This window comes from Sus scrofa, chromosome 14 (assembly GCF_054392235.1).
Source record: "Sus scrofa isolate SSC_HxYL_T2T_F1_AM1 chromosome 14, Sscrofa_HxYL_maternal_Yorkshire_Landrace_v2.0, whole genome shotgun sequence".
Taxonomy (NCBI): Eukaryota; Metazoa; Chordata; class Mammalia; order Artiodactyla; family Suidae; genus Sus; species Sus scrofa.
In genome coordinates this window covers 129,551,018-129,574,620 of record NC_139396.1, presented here as the reverse complement: position 1 = coordinate 129,574,620, position 23,603 = coordinate 129,551,018, and the positions used below count along the sequence as shown (strand labels likewise).

The window sequence follows — 23,603 nt, the reverse complement described above, 5'->3', positions numbered from 1 at the left end:
CATTTGCCTTGTGAGAAAGAACAGCAAGGCCTCGCTGTAACCCATTGGCCGACAGAGGGGGGCCCCGTCACCTGTGCGGTACAATGATGTGTCACTTTGGGTTTTGCTCTGTAAAGAAACATTTCTTCTTTAGAGGCTGCAGTCCAGCCCTCTGTATATTGAAACGCACGCCATCGCGAATCACGTGATCATACGCTTCTAAAGTAAAATAATTCAGGGCTAATTTGTGTAGATCCAAAGGACTCTGGCAGCTTGGGAACAAATCCAGGGACTGTCAGCCTGCGTTTTGCAGCTAAGTGATTGTTGCCAGAGCCACCTGCCCTGCCAATTTGAGAATTACTCTGGGTCTGGAAATGCTGAGATTGGCATATCTGTGATCTTCCTCTGCAGAGATGACAGTAGCGAGTGAGGACTTCGAGCATCTCCCAGCCCCAGGCGAGATGGCTTGAAATCAGCCTCACCTGCTGCTGCCTGATTCCACTTAGGCTGGGCCTTTCCAGGCAGAGGGGTACTCAGCAGAGCCGTATTAAGGGTAGTCTCTGGTGACTCAGAATCCCCGCCCCTTCCCAGCTTCCTGCTGCATCCGTGGCCTCCTGCTGGAATTTGCTGGGAGCCCTGGAACTCATCTCGTAAAAGCAGTCTGGCCTCAACCTCCTTTAAAGCGTATGGCGATGATGCCAGGGATCGGGGTTTTCAGAAGCGCTTGTGAAGCTGGGGTCGTGCACAGAATGTTTAGAAATTGTTCTGAGGTCCCAGAATGCATACTTGTTTCAGAAGTTTGTTTGAAATCTGGGCAGAGCCACTCTGTTGAGTGTACTGTGAACCTGGGCAGGCTGATGGCGGTGTCCCCCTGCATTTCTCCACACATACAGATGTCTCTGACCTTGGCCCAATGTTACGTGTACCCTCCAGCCAGCACTCTGCACATTTCCTTTTCTCAGAGATGAGACCCTCTCCCTTAGTCAATGAACAGCTCCTTCTTGGATAGATCCTAATGGGTCACATCCCCTGCCGTCTCACCCCAAGGGCTTCACTGACTGGATGTTAGACTCCCCGCCTTAAGGCTTTGTGCCCCTAATCTTTAGCCTCTCTGGTTACTGTCTGACACACTCCTTCCTTCCGTGCTGAGCTCCCTCCCCACTTACGGCCCACTTCCTACTCGCAGATTCATCCCTTTCCCTGCAGTCTTGCATTTGCCCTCACTCCCCTCCTGAAATTCGCTCCCCCTGAGGAATCCATTGACTTTTTTTTTTTTTTTTTTTTGCCTAAGGTCCTGCTGCCTCCTCTCCTTCAATTTCATTTCTTCTTCTTTTTTTTCTTTCTTTTTGTTTTTTTCTCTCATAAATTGAACCTTCTCATTCTTGGAACTCTGTCTTTCTGGTGTCAGTGACACCTCGCAGGTACCTGCCTGGTTCATCTCCTCTCCCTGGAGCACCCTGTTGGAATCATTTTTTGCTCTGCGGCTGTGATGTTCCCCAGTGCATGTCTTCGGGCCCTTGAGTCCGCTGTCACTCACCTCCTTCACTAACCTCCTCCAACACCTTGCCTCCAGCCATCACCTTTGTACCGGTGGCTCTGCCGAGACTGCCCTCCGGCTGGGGTCTCTCACTGGGCTCCACGCCCAGATTTCTTCTAGGGTCTCTGGCCATTTCTACTTGAATGTCTCGCTGTCACCTCCAAGTTACCCTGTCTCAGGGCAGGCGGCTCGCTCTCCCTGCCTTCCCCAGCCCAGTTCCCTTTCCAGTTTTCCTTTCAAGCTCCCAGGCTTGAAACCTTGGTTCCACCTTTGAGGGAGGCCAGCAGGATGTGGTCAGAGAGGACTTTTGGAGGCAGATGGACCCTAGGCCAAAAATCTCAGCCTGACCATGTGCTGGCTGTGTGACCTCTGGCAGGCTACTTAACTTCTCTGTGCTTTGTTCCCCTTACCTGTTTTTTTAAAAATGGAGGGACGGTAATAGTTTCTTCCTCAGAGAGGTAATTGGGAGGATGAGCTGAGATAATGTTCGTGAAGAACTTAGCATAGCGCCTGGCACATAATAAGCTCAGAGTAGTTCAGAGGCCATTGCATTTGCTTTTGCTATTCTCTCTGTCAGGAGCACCCTTCGCTTTCTGTCTGTCTGGCTAACTCCTCCTCTGAGTTGAACCCCAGTTCCTCTGCTGAGTTGGATGCAGGCTCTTCTGTCAGCCCTGGTGGCCTCCATTCTCATTGCAGGCTCTCCTGCTCTTTTGGCCCGCTAGACCGTCAGCTCTCTGAAGGCCGGGGCTCAGAAAGACGTGTGAATGCATAGCACCTGGCAGGTGCTCAGTAAATGCCTCCCATTAATAAATAACATGCCTGGGAGTAACAGAAAATGCTGAGTAATTTTATGATCTATAGACCACACATGGTATGTTTATTAGCCCTTGTAACTTGCAATTCTGAATCAAAAGAGCGCAAATGTGCGTTCAGCAGTTCACAAGTTTCTGAGCACCTTGGTGTAAGTTATTTTATTGGATCCTCACAACATTGCTGTGAGCTGGCCAGTGAAGTGTTATCCCTATTTTTGGAAAAGAAAACAGAGGCCCAGAAAAGTTAAGTGACTTCCCCCAGATGAGACAAGAAATTTCAAGTACTGTTTGGCTACCTGTCCGCTGACTTTCTAGAACAGTCAGAACTTCTTGAATATCTGGAGCACCAGGTACAAACCTCTGTCAAACGCTGAACCAGTGTCCACATGGTTTTTAAAGGGGCCAGGTGGCTGGAAAACAGTATGGAGATCTCTTTAAAAAAAAACTAAGTAGAACTACAATATAACCCAGCAATTTCACTTCTGGGTATATATCCAAAAAAACCCCAAAACCCCAAATTCAAAAAGGTATATGCACCCCAGTGTTCAGGGCAGCATTATTTACAGTTGCCAAGGTATGGAATCACCTGAGCATCTGTCAACAGTGGAATGAATAAAGATGTGTGCTTTTATATATATATATATATATATATATATATATATATATATATATATATATATATATATATAAAAATGCATACAATGGAATACTACTCAGCCATAAAAAATAATGAACCTTTGCCATTTGTGGGAACATAGAGGATATTATTGGACCTGGAGGATATTATGCTTAGTGAAATAAGTTGGATGAAGAAAGACAAATAGCGTATGATATCACATACATGTAGGACCTAAAAAATGCAACAACCTAGTGAACAAAGCAAAGAAGAAGTATACTCACAGAAACAGAGAACAAACTAATGGTTACCAGTGAGGGGATGGGCAACATGGGGTAAGGGGCAAAAGGGGTCATTTTGGGATTATATGAAATCATACATTGTGTGCGAAACTTTTGAAAATTGTGGAGCACTGTAGAACTGAAAAGCTCTTTCATTCAATAAATTAAAAATTCTAAAAAAAAGGTGTATGAGGGCACCAGACGGTAAATATTTCAGTCTTTGCAGGCTATGCAGTTTCTGTCACAGCTACTCAGTGCTGCCATTGTAGGGCCAAGCAGCTGTAAATAACACATGAAGGAGGTGGCTGTGTTCTAATAAAACTTTATTTACAAGACCCAGGGACTGGGCCATAGCTGGCTGACCCCTGCTCTAAGCATAACTCCTTCCAGCTGAGAATTGGCAAACACGTTTAACCGGGTCTCCTGTGGGCGATGTGCTTTGGAGCCACCAGAAGAGCTCAGCGAACAATTGCTTTTCTTTCCCAGATCCTGCCTCAGAAAGAAGAGTGGGAGAGCAGGACTCAGCACCACCTCAGGAAAAGTCCGCCTCCCCCGGCAGGGCTGCTGAAAAGAAGGCGAAGGATGACAGCAGGCGAGTGGCCAAGAGCGTTCAGGACCTAAGTGATGTTTCTGCGGATGAAGTGGGCATCCCACTCCGGGTACGGATACAGACTCAGACATCCTTCTTGGGCTTTGTCTTAAGCAAGTGACAGGTGTACACCCTGAGTCCATGTGAACCCCCATTATGGGTGTCAGAGATCTCAAAAGGAGGCTCCTTGCCACTGTCCACCCTCCAAGCCCACCGAAGCCTGCAGAGCCTCCAGGGGCTTGTGCCAGCCTCCTGCGCCCACCTTGATCCTGGGCCCCGTGTGAGATAGCTTCTCCCAAAGTATATGTCAGGTGTTACTCAATCCAGGTGAAAACTGTTTCCTGGTCACATGAGTTTGGGGAGGAGCTGGGTGGAGCAAAGGCAGCCTTCTTTCTCTGTGGCAGAATTCCCGAGAGGCTTTGGCCGTGGGCATGTTCAAGAGGAGGAGGTCATGAGCAGTGCCTCCCTGTTTCCTTCATCATTGGGCTGTAGTCCAGGGGTAGAGGACCCTGGGCAGAGGCTCGGGCTCCCTGTCATTGCAGGTTCAGGAAGAAGTTCCTCTGATGGAAGATCCCCTGCCATCCAGGGAGAGTAGGAACCTCTAAGGGACCCACAGAGTGGATTCAGCCTCAGAGCAGGGCAGGTCTCTGTCCCGGCCCTCCCCGCTGTGCAGGCCCCTCAGCCTCCTACAGGCCCTGGAATTCCAGGGAAGCCTCGCCTTTGCACCTGGATTGCAGGGAATCCCACGGCTCCATGTGCCAGAACCAGAACACCAGCTGCTGTGTGTTTCTCTGTGATTTCTATTTAGCAGAGGACAGGTTTTTGTGTCTCATTGCGGGAGGCTGATAGAAACAGCAGTGGGCCAGAGTTCCCATCATGGCTCAGAGGTGAACGAATCCGACTAGGAACCATGAGGTTGTGGGTTTGATCCCTGGCCTTGCTCAGTGGGTTAAGGATCTGGCGTTGCCGTGAGCTGTGGTGTAGGTTGCAGACGCGGCTTGGATCCCACGTTGCTCTGGCTGTGGTGTAGGCCAGTGGCTACAGCTCCAATTCAGCCCTAGCCTGGGAACCTCCATATGCCGCGGGAGTGGCCCAAGAAATGGCAAAAAGACAAAAAAAAAAAAAAGAAAGAAAGAAAGAAATAGCAGTGGGCCAAGCCTCAAAAGAACTGCTGTGCAGTCCTAAGGAATGATAAGTATAATAAAACAATAATAATACGTAGAATTATTACTCATGATCGCAGCTACCATCTGTGGATGCGTCATCACGTTGAAACGTCATTCACTGTACAAGGTAGAGCCTAATACCATTCAGATTTTGTAGATGAGGAAACCAGAACTCAGGAGGGATTACCTGGCCAGAACTGTACAATCTGTAGGTAACAGAGCGGTCTGTCTGACTCCCAGACTCTTACCTCTAACCATCGTGTTGGGCATCTCGCATCAGCTCTGTGACCTCAGGCAATTCACTCTGACTTTCGAGATGACGTTTTCTCATCTGTAAAGTGGGAGTGAAAGTCTCTGATCTTACCACCTCTCTGTCCCCTTCCTTGTTTTATTTTTATCTTCAACAATAGTCCAGCTTTGTGGTGAGGATGGGAACTCTAACATTGGATGCTGTATTGGGTTATGTTTTAATGTGTGCGTGCTAAATCTGGCCCTCTGCAAGGTGGCTTGGATGCACTTCTACAGAAAAACCTGAAGTGGGTGAGGGCACAGCCTGAGAAGCAAATGCCCTTTGTTTCTTATGTTTCTAGGAGCCTTTACTTTAGTGAATTATCTGTATATGGCGAGAGATTGTCTCTAAAAATGAAATTTAAAAAAATTACTTAAGAGCAGACACATTTCAAGTGGATCCCTGTCCACTGCTTTCAAAACCTCCATCCTTTGGGTCAACCCTGCAGATTCAGGTGTGAATCCCTTGGTTTGTCTGTTTTTTCTCAAAAGTTTTGCATTAAAAAAAAAAAAAAAAAAAAAAGATTTGGAGTTCCCGTCGTGGCTCAATGGTTAACAAACCTGACTAGCATCCATGAAGATGTGGGTTCAATCCCTGGCCTCGCTCAGTGGATTAAGAATCTGGCGTTGCCATGCCCTTTGGTGTAGGTTGTAGATGTGGCTCGGATCCCACGTTGCTGTGGCTCTAGCGTAGGCCTGCGGATACAGCTCTGATTAGACCCCTAGCCTGGCAACCTCCATATGCTGTGGGTACGACCCTAAAAAAAGGCAAAAAAATAAAATGAAAAAAATTTTTAAAGAAGACTTAAATGTGAGATTACAAGACGAATGGAGGTTTGTGAGTTTTGATTGAATCGTTGTCACTTTGCATTTTGGTTTTGTAATCATGGAAGTTCTGAGACATGTCAAGGGCTCCCTTTTGTTTTACTCTTTTTCTCCAGAACACCGAGAGATCCAAAGACTGGTACAAGACCATGTTTAAACAGATCCACAAACTGAACAGAGGTACCGATTTTCATTTGTACAAGCTGTGCTGTGCCCATATGTTGACAGTTGTGGTGAGAACTGAAACTCATGTGCCCGGGATGCTGGAAGCCCATGCCCTGCAGCTTGACCTCATTAGGCCCTGGCCTGCCTGAGCCCAGCCATATACTTTCAGAGCAGAGGGGGTGGGAGAACTTGTGCGCCTGCCCCATGTGTGGGAGCAGAGTTTGGCTCCCAAGTCTCCCTCCCCCGCCCCATATTGGGGATGCAGCAGGCTGAGCCCGGCACTCTACCTGTGCCCTTGAACCTCTGCCTGCCTGGGATGTGAGCATCTTCGACTCCCATCTGCTTCTGGCTTTAGGTGCACTTCCCGGTGTCAGCCCATGACTGCCTTGTAGGCAGAGCGAGTTGAGAGGGCATGAGCAGGGAGTTACAAACTAATCTCATCTGGGTTCAGACCCCCAAGCTCTCCTGTGACCTTGGGCCAGTCAAGTACCTCTCTCTCTGTGTGTCTGTCCTCCCCTTCCTCTGAGGGCTGGTGCACGGTCCAAATGAGAGCAACTTCTGCCTTGTGTGGGAGGAGGCAGGGTGCACCTGTATGGCGGGGTTAATAGGAAAAGTCATCTTCCCCAGCTGGGAGCCAGCCCTTGGAAAGTGGCCCCGAGAGCCAGTCAAGAGCTGACACCCCGAAGCCCGCTCAAGCTGGGAGAGTAGTTGCTTCCAAATCAGGGGCCACTGGGCTGCCAGTAGGGGACCCAGCATGGTGGGAGAGCCCCAGGCCAGTGCTCCAGCAGGTTGCGACCCCAGCTGCTCCGGTCTGCTTGTGCCACCAGTCAGCTGTTGGGCAGGGATGGAAGTGCATCCCGGGAAGGGTACCACTCCTCCTGCTGGCCAAGCATCCTGTCCTTCCCTGAGGCCAAATCCAGTCTGGCCGCCTGGCACAGATGACACATGAAGGCAAAGTAAAAGCATTCTGGTCAGGGCTGGCCTCGGCCATGGATGACCAGTCTCTCTGATTAGCTATGGATGCCAGCTAACACCACTGTTGATTAGCCCCTGCAGTGTTCAGAACGACCCTGGAGTGCCCCTGTTCCAACTGTTTAAATATTGAGATGCTCAGTACTTAGTGTTTCTGAGGCAAGAGTAAATTCACTCTTTCTGAGGTAGATGAGTTCAGTCACGGTGGCAGTGCTACTTGCTGGCTCTGATCAGATGGTGGCAGTTCTGCTGGTCACTTCTAAAGCCAGTGTCCATTTCCTCCAGCAGTCTGTGTCTCTCTCACCTTTAGACCTAGTGTTGGCAGCCCCACTGCCGGGACACAGGTGCCTATGTGAAAAATATGTAATCCTGCCTTCTCATATGTCATAGCTGCTAACTCAACCTCAGTTACAGGTTCTGAGCAAAACTACCGGCCCTCAGCAGAGGTATTTGAAAAATTAAGAATCTGCTTTTTTGCCCTGATTCTAATGTCTACAGCACAAGCTTTTGATGTGTTTTAAAAAAATCATTTTGCGACAGTATTTTCTTCGCATGCTATTTATTAGCATACTTCACTTTTTTGCCTATTAAAAGGTGAAAATTTGAAGCTTTTGGTAAATACCTCTTGTTTACTGGAGCCCATGTATATGCAATTCTTTGTCCAAGAAGAGAAATGATACTGTCTCTTTAGATGTGTCTCAGTAATTCAGGCAAAAGGACTGGATTTTTAAAAGCAGTTCGAATTTCTTTCACATCACTGGTGAAGCTTAGTATGTTCCAGAATTCAAGGAGCCTAAATTGTGTGTGGATTCCTATTCGTTCATTCTCTCCATTTGTATTTTCCTCTATTCTCTCTCCCAAACCTGCTCCTCCGCCTAGACACTCCTGAAGAAAACCCTTATTTCCCTACGTACAAATTCCCTGAACTTCCTGAAATCCAGCAAAATTCTGAAGGTACCATGAACTTAGACCCAGCCTGTCTGTTGTCCTAGCCGTAACTTAATTCTTTTAGTTCCGTTATAGGAATAAGATCTGGCTTTTAGATTTTGCTTTTGGTAGTCATTTTTGGTTGGCGGAAATTTTGTTTCACTCATTTGCATGACGTGCCCTATTCAAATAACTAAGTCCTTTCTAATTCATTAATCTCTTTTCAAGTGTGATGCCGTGTGCTTTTAATAACACTAAAATAGGTAATCAGTCATTTGAAAGAGTCACTGGGAGATGGTCACCTCCTCCACCTTGTGGTGGAGAGTTTCAAAACCCACTGCTTTTCTCTGCTACAGAGGACAATCCTTACACTCCTACCTACCAGTTTCCTGCATCTACTCCTAGTCCTAAATCCGAAGGTAATTAAAGGACAATCGTGTGCCTCTCTTTGTGCCGGTGCTGTTACTTTCTTTTTCACCTGGGGGTTCCTCCTGGTGGCTAAGAGCTGTCTCGCCATCCTTCGCTTCCTTCCAGCCTTGTGTTCTGTGCTCTTCTCTGGCTCCTCCCTGACTGTGTAACTGGAGTCTATCCAAATGGTATTTTAATCCTATTCCCTGGGAGTTTACATGATTAATGGGGTAACCAATGTGGCCTACTTAGAATGCTTTGAGCAGGTGGGGCTCTGGGAAAAGCTGCCAGTGTCCGACCAACATGGGCTCTGTTTTGGGGGTGGTCATGTGATGCTGGCAGCTGGACCATGCGTGACTCGGGGAAGCTGAGTCATTATGGCTGATAGGCAGGACGTGGACGTGCCAGCATCAGCCACAGAAAGATTCCCTGGTTCCCATGTGTGCAGCTAACTCCTCACTGGGCCTCCCCTTATCGTGGATGTATCTCCAGGTGTAGCTCCTTGGTAGGGAATTCTCGCAGAGGCCGTCCAGGTACAGGATTCCGTCATGGTGGGAGACGATCATCTCTTGAAAATCAGGGTTTGGGCCAAAACAGAAACCTTTTTGTAAAAGAGCTGGCTCGGAATTTGGACCTGCTGGGGGAGGATGGCCACCTTGTACCTAGAGGAGAATTCTTTTCTGGGGTAAAATGTTGAGGTGTCACAGAGGGCTCTAAAAGGTGAGTAAAAGGCAATGTTATTCTAGTTGCAGGGATCATCTGATCTTAGATGAGTAATCCGGCATGGGGAGTGCAGGAGGCATTTTCATGAAATGCTTTTCCAGGAGAGATGTTGTGTGCTCTGAGCCTCATTCATTCGAGCAGCAATGAGCACCTTGGAGCTGAGGGTAGTGCCATGAATAAGATGTATCCTTTGTTCTCCAAAGGTCACGTCAGACAGGGAATTAGACGAGGCGGCTTGATCAGACTATGTCCAGTGTGGTGGCAATGGAAAGAGCATGGGTCCAGCAGGTCACAGAAAAACTTGCTAGCACCCAGTAGGTCCCCAGTACCTGCCTGGAGAATGTCGGGGGCTGAGGGCTTTGGACCCCAGAATCAGAGTTCCTTCCTAGGAGGTGAAGCCCATGGCAGCCCCCACCTCAGTGCTTCTCTATTCTAATTAGCTCAGCAGACCATCCTGCCCAGTGCTTCTCATCTTTGGTAGAGTCATCCATTCAATCAGTCACCAAAACTATCAATGATCACTTGACATCTATGAGATGACATGCTGGGATGTGTTAGATACAGTTTTAGTAAAATACCATATTCCGTTTTTGGTCTTGGTGTGATGTGCTAGTCAGCAGTTTCCAACACTTTCATGCCTGGAGCCTATTTTGAACAAAAAGAAGAGTCTACCAGACGAACCCAGACTTAAAAAACTAAAAGCTGGTGATTTTCATCAGTGACTTCCTTCCTTCCAGTGTGAGTCTGTCTGGCTTGGGATAACCTAGTCTTTTTATCTTGAGCTGCTGCTTCCAACCAGAAGCATTGCTTCAGAAACAACGGACGGAACTGGATGAGTCAGACTTTTTTTTTTAAGTGTTAATTTTGATCAAATGCAATTTTTGATCTGTTCTGTCTTTGGCCGTGAGAACCCAACCCACACGTAAGATAGGATTCCTTTCTGGGGAAGATGACCAGCATGCCTGACGGTGTGGAATCTTCTAAGTGCGGCCAGAGGAAGGCCACCCAGAGGAGTCCTGTGGAGAAGAGCAGTGACTCCTGCTGTACTGGAATAATGCCTTAGGCTTGTCACAGGCAGCGTCAGCAGCTTCCAGTCAGCCTGCCTGTTGAGCTGAAGACAGGGTTTCTCTTCTGGCCTCACACCCAGAGCTGCCCTGTCCTCAGCTGCCGCACTGAGCAGCTCTCGCTAGTGACACCTGCTTGGTGGTACCCGTCAAGCCAGGTCAAGGGGACCAAGGGGATATTTACCTTAAGGCATTGACAGTAAGGGGTGGCATGATAACTCTTACTTGTAATCGACAAAGCTGACCTTATTTTTTATTCTCCAAGACCAAAAAGGAAGAAATTGTCTTAAAGGATAAAGAGGATAAAATTAGATTGGACATAAAAGATTCATAATAACCAAGATGATTAGACTTTAACCCAGTAGACTTTAGCCCAAGTTTCTAAGAAGTCTTCTCCCCTGGAGGCTTTTTAAAAGTAGGGTAGGTTCCATCTCACCCCCACTCCTGCCTCGATGACAAAGCTAGATGTGGATCCCAGATGGGAGGCAATTAGATGAAGGCTTTTCACAAATGAGTGAAATGTTGGCGCTCGATCACTTTAACGCATTTTTATTTTAATTTAAGTAATAAGAGATTCTCTGGCTTATGGTCTTGGTGTCTGTGCGTTCCGGCCAGGCCTCCTCAGCTCTGTCCTTGGTGCTGCTCCAGCCCTCAGGTGGCCTTGGGAGCTGCACATCCTTCTTAACATGGGAAAGATGAATTGTGCCTTTCAGAGAAAGGTGTTAAAGACAGATTAGCACCTCACCGAGGCAGGCTCTGCCCGTAGATTTTCGTGAGCATGGAAAAATAGATTTACTGAGAGATGTGAGCTGTCATTCTAAAGTTGGTCCCCTGCCTGTGGGGAGGACACCCTTGTTGCAGGGTTTTTTGTTTTGTTTTGCTTTGTTTGACCTCAGAATTTGAAACTAGAATTGTTTGCAGTAAACCTATCAGAACCTACCCTAAGGTCTGGTGCTTTTTGTTTACGTTCTAGCTGATTATACTGTATAAAAAAAAGATATGTTAAGTGTCTCAAAGCTGATTCTCCTAAATAGTAAAGGACTCTGTGAACATTTATGTCAGCTCGGCCACCACTGCCCAGCTACACTGAAAAAGTAAACTTCTGACCAGACTTTCAGAAGATAGAATTAAAAAGTACTTTTAAAGAAAAGCCTGCAAATTCCAACAAGGAGCAGGCACTTGTAATCATTTTATAATCTTTAGGACCCCTCGGTGGGACAGGAGCAATGTGACTTCTGATTACTTCTGATTTCGTGGGGGCATTAGGAGGAATTAGGGCTGCAAAATTTGGGAAGAGCAGAATGAGTTCAAGACTTATTTCTGTAATTTCTTTGTATACCCTGGCCCCTGAAAGCTTATCAGAAATAAAAATAATTTACTAGATACCCATTGGGAAAAACTTTGAAGTAAGGCTAAACACCTGCGTTGTGCTTTCTTTTCCTTTTAAACCTTCATTCGACCCACCCTCTTCTCATCATCATTCCTTCCTCTCTGACCGAAAGCTACTCATCTGTGACTCACACTCCAGTCTCTTGCTGAAAGGTGCCCATCCTTTCTTAGCTTCTGAGATGCTCTAGGTCATTTTGACTGTGGGGGAGGAAGGAGGGGGATGCCGGTTTAGAGGCTGGAGCCAGCCCCTCCCACCACTGCACCCAGGCCGGGGGAGCAGGGGCAGGGGAAAGCTGCCTGGCTGAGTCTTTAGACATCCCACCCATGGTTTGCTCCTGAGACAGGGGTGAGAGGAATACACAGTGGAGAAACAGTGGCAGAAGCCCCGCCACCACCGCCACTGCCACCTCCTGCTTTAAGAAACAGCAGCAGCATGGTGGCTCGCACCTCAGCAGCTTACAGTCATGATCCTAATAATAATAGTGCAACCACCACAGTGACTGTGCCGTCCCTGCCATTTATTGAGCCCTTACTGTATACCAGGCTCTGTGCTGGGTGCGTCACAATTGTTAGCTCGTTGTCATCCTCCCAGCAACCTCATGAGATCCGTCCTCATTTTTGTCAGTAAAGGAAGTGAGGCTCAGAAAGGTTAAGTAATTTGTGCAAGGTCACACAGCCAGGGGCAAGGCCAGCATTCCAACGCAGGTCTCTGGGGCCCCCTAGACAGGGGTTCTTATTAACCCAGCTGATTCCTTTCCCTCTCGAGCTACCCTCTGTGTCCTTCCTTGTCCCCTTTGCCATGGGCTCTCTGAGGCCTAACGCCAGGCCTCCAGCTGGCCCTGCTTCTGAGGCAGTCATGCCTCACTCGGCTGAGCCAGTGTCTCCTAGCAGGTGCCTGGGAATATGGCTTTAGGAAAGCTCCCCAAGCGACTTGACACATACTCAGGACTGAGAACCACTGGCATGGAGGAATAGCACTCTTCCTAGCAACAGCAAAGGGAAGGTGATACTCGCCAGTGCATTTGCGGGATTTGGATATAGAATGAGTGGGGAGGGCAGATTCAAAAGAACTAGCCTTTCTGCTCTGGTGGCCAGATGACGTTGGCTCTCTCGATGTGCTTTGAGTCAAGAAAATGGAAGAAATTTTCAAATGATGCTTCCAGGTCAGCAGCTAAACCAAGTAACTGGTGTCTTAGTTCCTGGGCCATGGCCAGTGAGAACCCATTTGGCCCTGGCAGGGTAAAGGCTAGCATATCAGCCAAGGGTGAAACCCCAAAGACCAGCTTTCTCCCTTGCTTTTGGATGCCTCGGCTGTTAGGCTGAGGGTGGCCACTGCCACCTCCTGGTGAAGTGACTCAAGCCACCACCTCCAGGCATGGTGGCTTGTGGGGACATAGCACGTCACCATGGTCCCTCTTGTTGAGCTTTCCCCCTGTTCCTAGGTGAGGATGCAGTAAGGCAGGAAATAAGGAGGCTGACTGTCCCAGGCCTTTCTGTATCTGAGTTCAGGTGGTCTCCTTCTGGCCTTCCAGGCTTTCTAAGAATAGCCTTATTTTGCCTGAGTTCAAGCAAACAGCCCTATTGAGAAAGTGCATGACCAGGATCTGTGCCTCCTGCTCAAACTCCAGGGAGCTCTGCCCAGAGGAGGGGCCGAGGGCTCGCAGCAACATCCCCTTGTGGTCCCCTTTGCTCTCCTAAGTAGAGCTGCCCAGAAAGCCTCTGCCCAGCAAGTGCCCACATCTGACCTGCAAGAGAGTGGAGAGAGAGCAGCGGCCAGTCCCTTTCCACCTTCAAGGGAGGGGCGCCCGCCGGGAGATGAGGCCGGTGAGTGGTCTCCCAGCCCTGTGGTCCTCCCACACCGGTGCTCCTTTCCTGCATCCCCCGCCAACCCATTCTCTTGCTGCCTTCACCTTCTCTTTGTCTCTGAATTTATCCTCTGCAGCTTCTCTACAGCTTCTAATCAGCTCATAGCCTTGGGGGCTCTTCTCTCAAGCTCCCTGACGTCTCCTGACCATCCTGCCCCCTCCCCCTTTTTCTTATTCTCCCTCTCTAGTCCCACCCAGACTTTCTACCCTCCTCTGCATACTTCTCTTTCTTAGGAACATTTTGGTTTGTTGGAGTGGGGAGTCTGAGTCTATCTTGACCCCTTTATCCTTCCTCATCCTATGTGGGGGGTGGGGGTGGGGTCAAGCAGGAGAAGGACTTCATTTGAACAATGGGAAAAGATGGCCACTGATATGAGAAAAAAATTATTTTAAGTGTAAAGGCCTAACACATGCATAAAATTGAAGTTTAATTGATATAGGCAAGCGATTAATGCAAATACAGCTTTTGGCCCGGCATCCCATTTTGGTCAATTACACACTTTTTCTAGGGCAACCAGCCCTTTCTGCAGTGTCTTTAAGATGATTATAAATTCTAAACACTCACACATACACACACACACCCGACAATAGTCTTTTGTCGTTCATTTAAAGTCTGTGGTTGAAAAGGCAATCCTGGGCCTCCTGGCAGTTTTAGGAGCACAGTTGTCCCCAAGTGGAGCCTCTGAGGACAGTCTGTCACAGTCCAGAGGGCACTCACTGGTGTGCAAACATCAGAGCCCCACAGGGATCCAGGGCCCCAGGAGTGAGTCATTCTTCCTCAGAAAATTCTGCTGAGTGTTGGAGCTTCCTGGAAGTCACTTGCACCCGATGTTCTGAGCATCGCTGTGGAGGTTCGAGGTTTGCAGCTTGGGGCTCTGAGGGACACAGTCAGTGTGTGGCTCCACCATGAGCAAGAATCATAAGATTCTGTGGCTCAGTAGAAACATACCGATGAGGACGCAGGTTCGATCCCCAGCCTCACTCAGTGAGTTAAGGATCCAGGGTTGCCGTGAGCTGTGGTGTAGGTCGCAGACACAGCTTGGATCTGGCACTGCTGTGACTGTAGCATAGGCCGGCAGCAGTAGCTCCGATTCGACCCCTAGCCTGGGAACTTCCATATGCCAAGGGTATGGCCCTAAAAAGACAAAAAAAAAAAAAAAAGGAATCACAAGATCCTGACTCTACCAAACCTCTAGGGCATTCTTTGAAAGGGCTCTTGGAGAAGTAGGGAAATCGGGCTTTCATGGGCAATGTCTGTGTTCCTATCAATTTGAGAAGCATCTCCTTCAGTGTCTCTTAACTATGGTTGAGCACACCTGTTTGGCAGCTCTAGCGTATAGACACGCAAAAGGGTCAACCTTACACCCAGTTTTCCCATTTCAGTGGAATTTCCAGTGGCATCCCCACCGGCCCCAGTGCAGACTTGGCCTGCCAGGAGAAGGTTCAGAGAAGCAGCAAGTGAAAGATGTAGCAAGAGTAACTCAGTTTTACCCATTTCCCTGGAGAAGAGCTGGAGGAAAGTCAGAAGTGTTGGTGGGGTAACTCAGAAAACTTGCTGAAATGTCCCCAGGGAGGGGGTGATGCAGAAAAATAGAGCAAAGACTTCCAGGGCTAGAAGTCAGCCTGTGGAATAGCCCCAGTTCTCCCCGGGATCTGGCAAAAGAGGCCAGGGTGAAGGATAGAACAAAGCCCCCTCCCTCTCACACAGAGCCGAGAGGTGGTATACCAAGGACCTTGAACTCTTGAGCCTGTTCCTGCTTTGCGTGGAACAAATTTTCTTAACCTTCCTGGGCCCTAATTTCTTTGTCTCTAAGATAAGATATTTACATACCTCCAGGAATTTTTGCAAGGATTAAATGAGGGAATATTAGTAAATTACCATTCCTATGAGGCCCTCAATAATGGGGGCAGCTATTATTTTTATTCATAAATGTAGGTACATATTTCTTCCATTAGATTTGCAAGACAAAACATGAAAAAATTAAAAGAATAAATTACACATCCCCTGGAACTTGTCCTAATTGCCGATTTTCCAATGAATCTTTGTTCCTTCAGTTGGCTCACTGGAAAGGTGCTGAACTAAAATCCTCATGTCAGCTTGGCTCCCATGGACACTGAGAAAAACATGAAAAGCTTGTTCACTGAGACACTTCTGCCCTGTGCTACCCTGGGATGGGGGAGGTCTCTTTTTCCACCTACACCAAACAAGAAATAGCTTTAAGAATGTTCTGTCATTCAAACTTCTCTGTTGCCATCAAGCCTCCACCTTTTCTATTTCTTCCAACTTTCAAAATACACAGATTAACTCTCCAAGCCGTTCTCTTATTCCCCCCCTTCCATCTCAGAAGAACTATTTCTCATTTTCCTTTAATAAGTCTCCTAGAATTTCACATTAGAAAGCTCTAGGGAGTGAAAATTTTTAGAGCGCTGAGAATTTTTTTTTTTAAATCTTTGAATATTTAAATGCCATTTTCCCCCAGGAAAACTTTGCTTCTTACCTCAAGAACCCGGTAATAGTTATAAATTAACCCTCACCGAACCCATCTGCGGTTAGGCTGTAATTTCTCCATGATTCAGAGTTGCAGGGTTTTGAGTTAAAATGTTAGGTTGGATTTGAAGCAGTGCCTGCATTGGTTCCTATCTAAGCTAATTTTTCTTTCAGCAGGCATCATTTTCGCCAATCCAATCTCTGCAATCCCAGCTGATTTTTAGTTTTATTTGATGCTGTGGCATTTTGTCATTACCATAGTCAGAAGTTCTGTTAAAAAAAAAAAAAAAATGACAAGCAACACAAAATTCTTCAAAGCAGTACTCTAAAATGTGTATTTCTGGATCCCACTTGATTGCTTCTGCCCTGTTTTCAAAAGTTAACATAAATAAACTGGCACGATCCATTTATAGCAGGGAAAGGCTTGGCTGGCTATATTGGTAGAAAAACCTTAAGCCCTGTTCAGCTTCTAGGGATAAGAATTAGTCATTATCAACAGAAAAAAGGAGAGAGGAAAAAAGAGCTTGAAAACTGAAGGCTTTCAGACAGATAGGCTAGAACGGAGAGGAGAGGGGTGGTAGAGAGAGACATAGGCTGTTTTTGAACAACACTCAAAATAATAGCCATGTTAGCTTTATTCACAGTTTATAAAAATGTTCTTGCCTTTTCTGCTCTGAAACTTAAAATGACTTGCATGGAGACAGGGACTTGACTGACCCTTTAGCCATCAACCTGTTACCTCGGATTCTTTGCAGGTTGGTTTATGTGCTTTGTTAAAGCTGTTTAAAGGGAAGGCGTTGGGTTTCATGACATAGTCATGCATTCTGAAGTTGGGTTAGCGAGCTATTAGAAAACGGGGGAGGCTGACTGTTTCAGCGGAAGTCTTGGAGAAAAGTTTTTTGGGGGAGGGATCATCGTGGAGGTAGGGACTAAATCTCCTGGGTTTCCAGGAGGGTCCCAGCGGAAACACCTGTTCCTGTGCGTGTACCTGGGGTCTCATTTGTAGTTTAGTGTAGGCACTTCCATGAGGGGTTCAGTCCCGCATTGGTTCTGTGCATTTTAGCGCCCCGGGCAGTGTTCAGCTTTACTTAGGGAACCTGTGCTGTACCATCAGAGAGCCAGCTCCACCACGGAAACATGTGAGTTTGATTTTCTCCAGGGTCCAACTTAAACCACTTATCCCAAGTGGCAGCTTTGCAGAGATGTCGAACCTCATCTGCCGTGGGCCTGTGGGGCGGGGGAGAAAGCTCCTGGAGGAACCAGTTTGAGGTGGAATCAAAGCACACGAGGATGAGGGGTTTCTCAGACTGTTTTCTTAGCTACAGTTCCTCTTGGCAGAATGGTATCGTATCCGGAAGCTTCGTGTATAAAACAGGTCGCAGCTGAGCTGGGGAGTGCCAAACACACCTCTGGGCCTCCCCATCCCACCCAGTGGGTCTGAGGACTCTGAGAAACTCAGCAGGATGATAGACCAGAGATAGCGTGAGCTCCCAGGCCTCGATCTCAGCCCCTGTTTTCCCCTCAGCTGGACTGGGGACCAGCTTTGCTTGTGGGGATCCTCTCGAGAAGGCCTTTCGCTGTTTGTCCCCGTGGGTTTCTGGGTGCCCGGAGCAGAGTCCTCCAAGGGCATCATGAGTGCACCTTCCTGACCTCATGAGTCCAACTTCCTGCAGGTTGGGTGCGTGGACTCCCCAGACCGAGCTGGGACTGTGGTTGGCCGTGGTGTAGCTTCCGGTGCTTGGCTGCTCCTCTGTCCTCTGGGCTCCCTGGTGGGGCTGGACGCTGGGGCAGGATGGTGGCGGTTGCGGGGCAGGGGGGCGGGGGTCTCTCAGTTTTCTTACCGCAGCTGGATTTTGCCTGATTGCCTCTTGTTTTGTTCACTAGATGATGACTCAGACCTGTACTCTCCTCGATACTCCTTTTCTGAAGACAGTAAGTGATTTCAAATTTCTCCGTTGCCGGGGAGGAAGAGAGGGCGGTGGACCAGGGCAGACCTCTTCCTATTTTCAGTTTGCATCCGTTTTAAAGGTCTTTTGCACCCACTTTCCTTCTCCAGCCAAATCTCCCCTCTCTGTGCCTCGCTCAAAAAGTGAGATGAACTACATTGATGGTGAGAAGGTAGTTAAGAGGTCGGCCACGCTTCCCCTCCCCACACGCTCTTCCTCGCTAAAGTCAAGCCCAGAGAGGTAAGTGCCCTGTGACTTTAGACTCACATGCAGTCTACCAGTGAGGTACCACCTCCCTCTCTGGGTCAGGCGGCACTGGAGCCAGGACTCAAATAGACCTGGCTTTGAATCCCTGCTCTGTCACTTATTAGCAGAGACTTGTTTTTTCTGAGTCTCAATGTCCTCTTCTGTAAAATGGGGTCAACTTTTACATGCAGGAGTTCCTGGTTGTGGCTCAGCAGAAACGAATCTGAGTAGCATCCATGAAGTTGCAGGTTCGATCCCTGGCCTCGTTCAGTGGGTTAAGGATCTGGCGTTGCCGTGAGCTGTGTGGTATAGGTCGCAGACAAGACTTGGATCTGGTGGTGGCTGTGGCTGTGGCTGTGGTATAGGCCAGTGGCTATAGCTCCAGTTTGACCCCTAGCCTGGGAACCTCCGTATGCCACAGGTGGGGTCCTAAAAAGACCAAAAAGAAAAATTCATAGGGATGTTTCAAGGATAAAATAAGGTTAGGCATGTCATATTTCCAGTAGCCTTGCTTAGAGTATGGGCTTAAATAATACTGACAATAATTATTATCACTTTTTACCTTTGCACAAGAGACATCTTAGCTGTGAGATGTGGCATGTATTTTGATGCTTTTTGTGCATATTGATGGGACCCATAGCAGAGAATATGATTTTAAAATGAAGGCACACTTTTTAAATACCTTTTTTTTTTTTTCGGCCACACCCTCAGCATATGAAAGTTACCAGGCCAGGGATGGAATCCAAGCCATAGCTGCGACCTATGCCAACAATGGTATGCTACTATACACGTTTTAGAATGATCCAAATCCAAAACACTGACATCACATGCCGGTGAGGATGTGGAACAAAAGGATCTCTCATCCGTTGCTAGTGGGAGCGCAAAATGATATGGACACATTGCAAGGCAGTTGGGCAGTGTCTCACAAAGCTGAACTCTCTCTTACTGTATAATCTAACATTCGTGCTCCTTGATATTTACCCAAAGAAGGTGAAGATTTTATGTCCACATGAAAACTTGCACTTTCATGTTAGTAGCATCTTTATTTCATTTTGGAGCACACCCATGGCACATGGAATTTCCCAGGCCAGGAATTGAACCTGAGCCACAGCTGCAGCAACACTGGATCCTTCACCCAGTGTGCCACAGAGGGAACTCCTAAATATCTATTATTTATGCAAGTACATTATCAAAACACAAGGCTCGGACTGGTTGTAGTGATGACAGTCATCTCTTAATGCCCACATGGAAGGACCCAATGGTCTTTTATTGACTCTTAAGCCCTCTGCAGTCTTCCATCACTTCTCTATACAAAGAAGGCTCTGGCCGAACTATTCATTTTTCCCTGAAATTCACACCCAGTGTCACACCTCTACACTTCTTCCATCTTCATAGACAAATGAATGGCTGTTGTATAAACTCCACATATGGGTAAGTGGCGTCTGCCTGGGGAGTTTGGTAATTAATTTGAAAGGAAGGCTGGGTGTACCCATGAATCCTTACAAGTGCATTCATCAAGCACCTACTGGGTGCATTCTGTGTGCACGTTGGACCAGATGCACTGGAATATATAAGCATATATAAATCATCATTCCTGCCTTCAAGAAGTTTATAGCCTTATAGGAAAAACTGAATATTGTCACAGTACCAAATGCAATAATGTGCATACATTGGGGTTCCCTGGTGGCTCAGTGGGTTAAGGATCCAGCATTATCACTGCTGTGGCTCTCGTTACTGCTGTGAGGCAGGTTTGATCCCTCGTCTGGGAACTTCCACATGCTTGCAAAAAATAAAGTATTTTAAAAATGTGCTTGCATTAACAATTTGCACACAATCTTCATGAATTTCCTTGTCCTCTGAAACCCCTCACTGGATCAGGTTTAGTACCTGTTGCAAAGGCTGCGGTTTGGGTGATTACTGGGGTGGAGTGCGGAGTAGCGAAGGCCATGGTTCTAAGAACAGATACCACTTATTGAGTGGTTACTCTGGGCCAGGTGACCTGCTCCATGATTTATATGCTGAGACACACTGTCTCATTTAATCCTTGCACCAACCCTGTTTTCAGATGGGAGGACTAAGGTCGAAGTGCTTGGCCCAGGTCACCTAGCTCGAAAGTGCTGTAATGGGGGGAGCCACAGCCCACTGGCTCTGGGACCTGCATTCTCTCTCACTGCATAGCATGAGTGGGAAGTACAGGCATGTTTGGGGAATGATAAGCTCACGCGAGCAGAGCAAGGTGAAGGATTTTTTTCCAGCTCAAGCTTTGCTGCCGCCGCTGCCTCCTTTCTCTTCTCGCTGCTTCCCGGCCCCTGGTTGTGAGCCCAGGATACCTCAAGCCTTTTGTGAAGCGAACACAGGGATCCAACGGGTTGTTTGAAGACCCGAAACCCGCACAACTAAGTGCTCTGCGCTGAGTCTGATCTCGCACCTTGGATACAGCAATTCCTTGATTAGACTGCAGTCAGCCAACGTGGGACCTGTCGGATGCCAATTTTCATGAAAATAGCTCTAATAGGATTTTCTTTCTGCAGAAACGACTGGGAGCCCCCCGATAAGAAAGTGGATACAAGAAAATACCGCGCGGAGCCCAAAAGCATTTACGACTATCAGCCGGGCAAGTCCTCCGTGCTGACCAACGAAAAGATGGTAATGTGCTGTTCACGGTCCTTTGTCTCACCCTGCCCGCCACCCCCTCAATCCGGTGCCTCGTGCACTTGGATGCCATTCTTTCTCCCTCGAGATAGATGTGCTTTGTTGAGATGACAATGGGGAAAAAAAAATGAAGTATTTTGACCCTCTTGATTTTGCAGGTGTTCACAAAATAAGTCCCGAGACTCTGCTTTGAAAGAATCCTCTCAGTGTGGCTTTGTTGCTCTTTCTGTGCATGGTTTTCACTAATTTTAAATTTTCTAATGTAAAGATGGATTTTGCTGCTGTCTTTTTTAAAACCCTCTAACCATTTGTTTAATCAGGCTTCTTACTAACCGGACTACAGTGGGGTTGGTTGGGGTTTTTTTAGGTGACTCTTACTCGAACATGCATACATTTTGTAGGAGTTTTTAGTACATCATTAAAAGCCAAATGATTAACATGATGATGTGCCTTGGGAAAAAAATAAAAAGCCCCAGGCTGTTAGACTCTGCCTTTTAGCTCTTCCTTTTCTGACAAGTGCAAGAGAGAGGACGGATTTCACATTCAATGTGGTTGATGGTTTCCTATACAAGTTCATGTGGCCAAGTAATTATCAGTGGGGAAAATTGCCTGTACAGGCGCAGCAGGCCACCCTGGAGAAGCAGCGGAGAATTTTTACAAACTAATTAGTTCCATATCTGCCGATCATGCTTCCTTTTATTCACCCTTCCTTAGAAAAAGCTGGGTTCAGGATTCTGCTCCTGGTTAAAGGGATCCTCCAGAGCTCCATAAACCCAGCCACCCTCCAGCCCTGCCAGTGGGATGGAATTAGCGTGCTGGGGATTGATTCTTATTAAAATGCAGCTACCACACCGAGTCCTGAGTCCCGAATAAGTCAGCCTCTGAAATGCGGGCTCCAATTATTCTCCCTCCACTTCTCTTGCTCTACGTGTTTTTTAAGGAATAATTGATTTGGCTGGTACTAAAATAAGAAGGTGACATCTTTAAAAGCACAAAGGGATACGTCATTTTAATTAGAAAAAAATGGTTCAGCAGTTCACAGAAGTGTTTGAGTTGTCACTCTTCAGCACGTACTGTGCACCCCCAGTTATTTTAAGCTGAAAGTTCCGAGAGGTACAGAGAATGTTCCCTCTGGCTCCACCCTTCTGTAGCTGGAGGTTCTCTCTCTGTTAGAAGGTAACCTTCCCCGCAGATGTTCCTAGAAAGAAAGCCATATCCTTTGAGTATGTTCCCAACCCTTGAATCACAAACCAGGACGCACCAGCACATATCAGGACAGTTCAGTGATTTTAGACCCTGTGGGCCTTTGGGTGTTTGGTTTTGGCAATATTATTGTTCACAGATGGTCCTTGCTTTTACTGAAGGCTGGCCCCTTCATTTCTGCTTTGTTTCCTCCTTTCTTGGTTCTTAATAATTTGACCACTGTTCCAAACTAGGGGTGGGGGGGAACCCAGCATAGTTTTGTTTTTCTCATTGGCAATGCAATGGTCACAATATCTTCCATATCACAATCCTTGGGATCGTTTATATTCATCTTACAAACCCTGAAAAGTAGCACACAGAGCCCCGGGGGCCCTCTTTGGAGGGTAGTGGTGACCATACACGTGGATTGCCCAGCGCCATCTGGGTGTCCCACACCAGAAGTCCTTGTGCCCACCCAGTTAGGGACATGACCCCAGAGGCGGGCCAGGGAGGAACCTCATTGTCCATCACTGTTTTCATGGAGCGCCTTTCCCCTCCATTTAGCCCTGTTCTTTCCAAAGAGAAATGTTTCCTTTTAGAGAGGCATTTCCGCCGAATCCTCTTTGCACAGAGGTTGAATTAGTCCTTTATTTGGGAATTTTTCTTTCTGCTATTATTGCCACATGAACAGGCAAGTTGGAACGTGAGTTTCAGTGGTCTGGGGGTCCTGTCTTTTGGTACCCAGGCTCTGTTTTGCCAGACTTTGAGGAACCCCTTCCTTTCCCAACCATCACTGCCATCACCCTCCCCTCCCACACACACACGATTTTTGTTGTTGTTGTTACCATCACCACACACACACACACACACACACACATTTTTTCTGGCTGTTGTTAACTATGGATACATATACTAACTAGAGACAAATGTAGACTCTATTAAATTTGCCCTCGGAGATGCACATCTCCTTTTAGGGGTGAGAAAAATCTGCTCCCCGTCCCCCATATTTTTCCCCAGTTGGAGGTGCTCATGGAAACCGTGACCTCACAGGCACATCTGTGTTGCTCACAGGAGGGGTTGAAGGGTAGCCTGGAAAGCTGCCTTAGAGCTCATCCTGTCCCCGGAGCCAACCCCCAGCATCCCAGGCAGAGCAACGTGTGCTGCCTTGGGCATCCCCCCGGGAGGTCCACGGCCTTGCTGACCTATTCAGCTGTTTGGCAAACTCACATGAAGTTCCTCATAACTGCTGGGCCCCCTCCTATCATAGTACGAGTGCATTTTCTTCTCTTCTGGCCTTGGCATCAGAGAGCTGCTTTGTCAGAAATGGCTTTTTTTTAGGCTGGCTTACTTTGCTCCAGAGTCCCTTATAGAACTGAACTTCAGCTCATTTCCACAAACATACTCACAGAGAGAGAGAGAGAGAGACACTGCTGACCCTCGAACAATACAGGTTTGAACTACACAGTCAACTTATGTATTTATT

General features: G+C 47.5%; 1 protein-coding gene across 50 annotated transcripts in view; it reads left to right on the top strand.

Moving 5' to 3' along the window:
• SORBS1 (sorbin and SH3 domain containing 1) overlaps positions 1-23,603 on the top strand; it is a 240,825-nt gene that overhangs the window by 154,021 nt on the left and 63,201 nt on the right. For 20 of the 50 annotated variants that reach the window (XM_084994932.1, XM_084994936.1, XM_084994924.1 and 17 more), the window contains 6 exons: positions 3,712-3,884; positions 6,210-6,273; positions 8,110-8,184; positions 17,979-18,026; positions 18,151-18,280; positions 20,818-20,932. In XM_084994932.1, the coding sequence (XP_084851058.1) occupies positions 3,712-3,884; positions 6,210-6,273; positions 8,110-8,184; positions 17,979-18,026; positions 18,151-18,280; positions 20,818-20,932 (605 nt within the window). Of the gene's footprint in view, positions 1-3,711; positions 3,885-6,209; positions 6,274-8,109; positions 8,185-8,513; positions 8,577-17,978; positions 18,027-18,150; positions 18,281-20,817; positions 20,933-23,603 lie in introns of all 50 variants that reach the window. The other 30 variants (XM_084994937.1, XM_084994927.1, XM_084994934.1 and 27 more) reach the window with 2 other exon arrangements.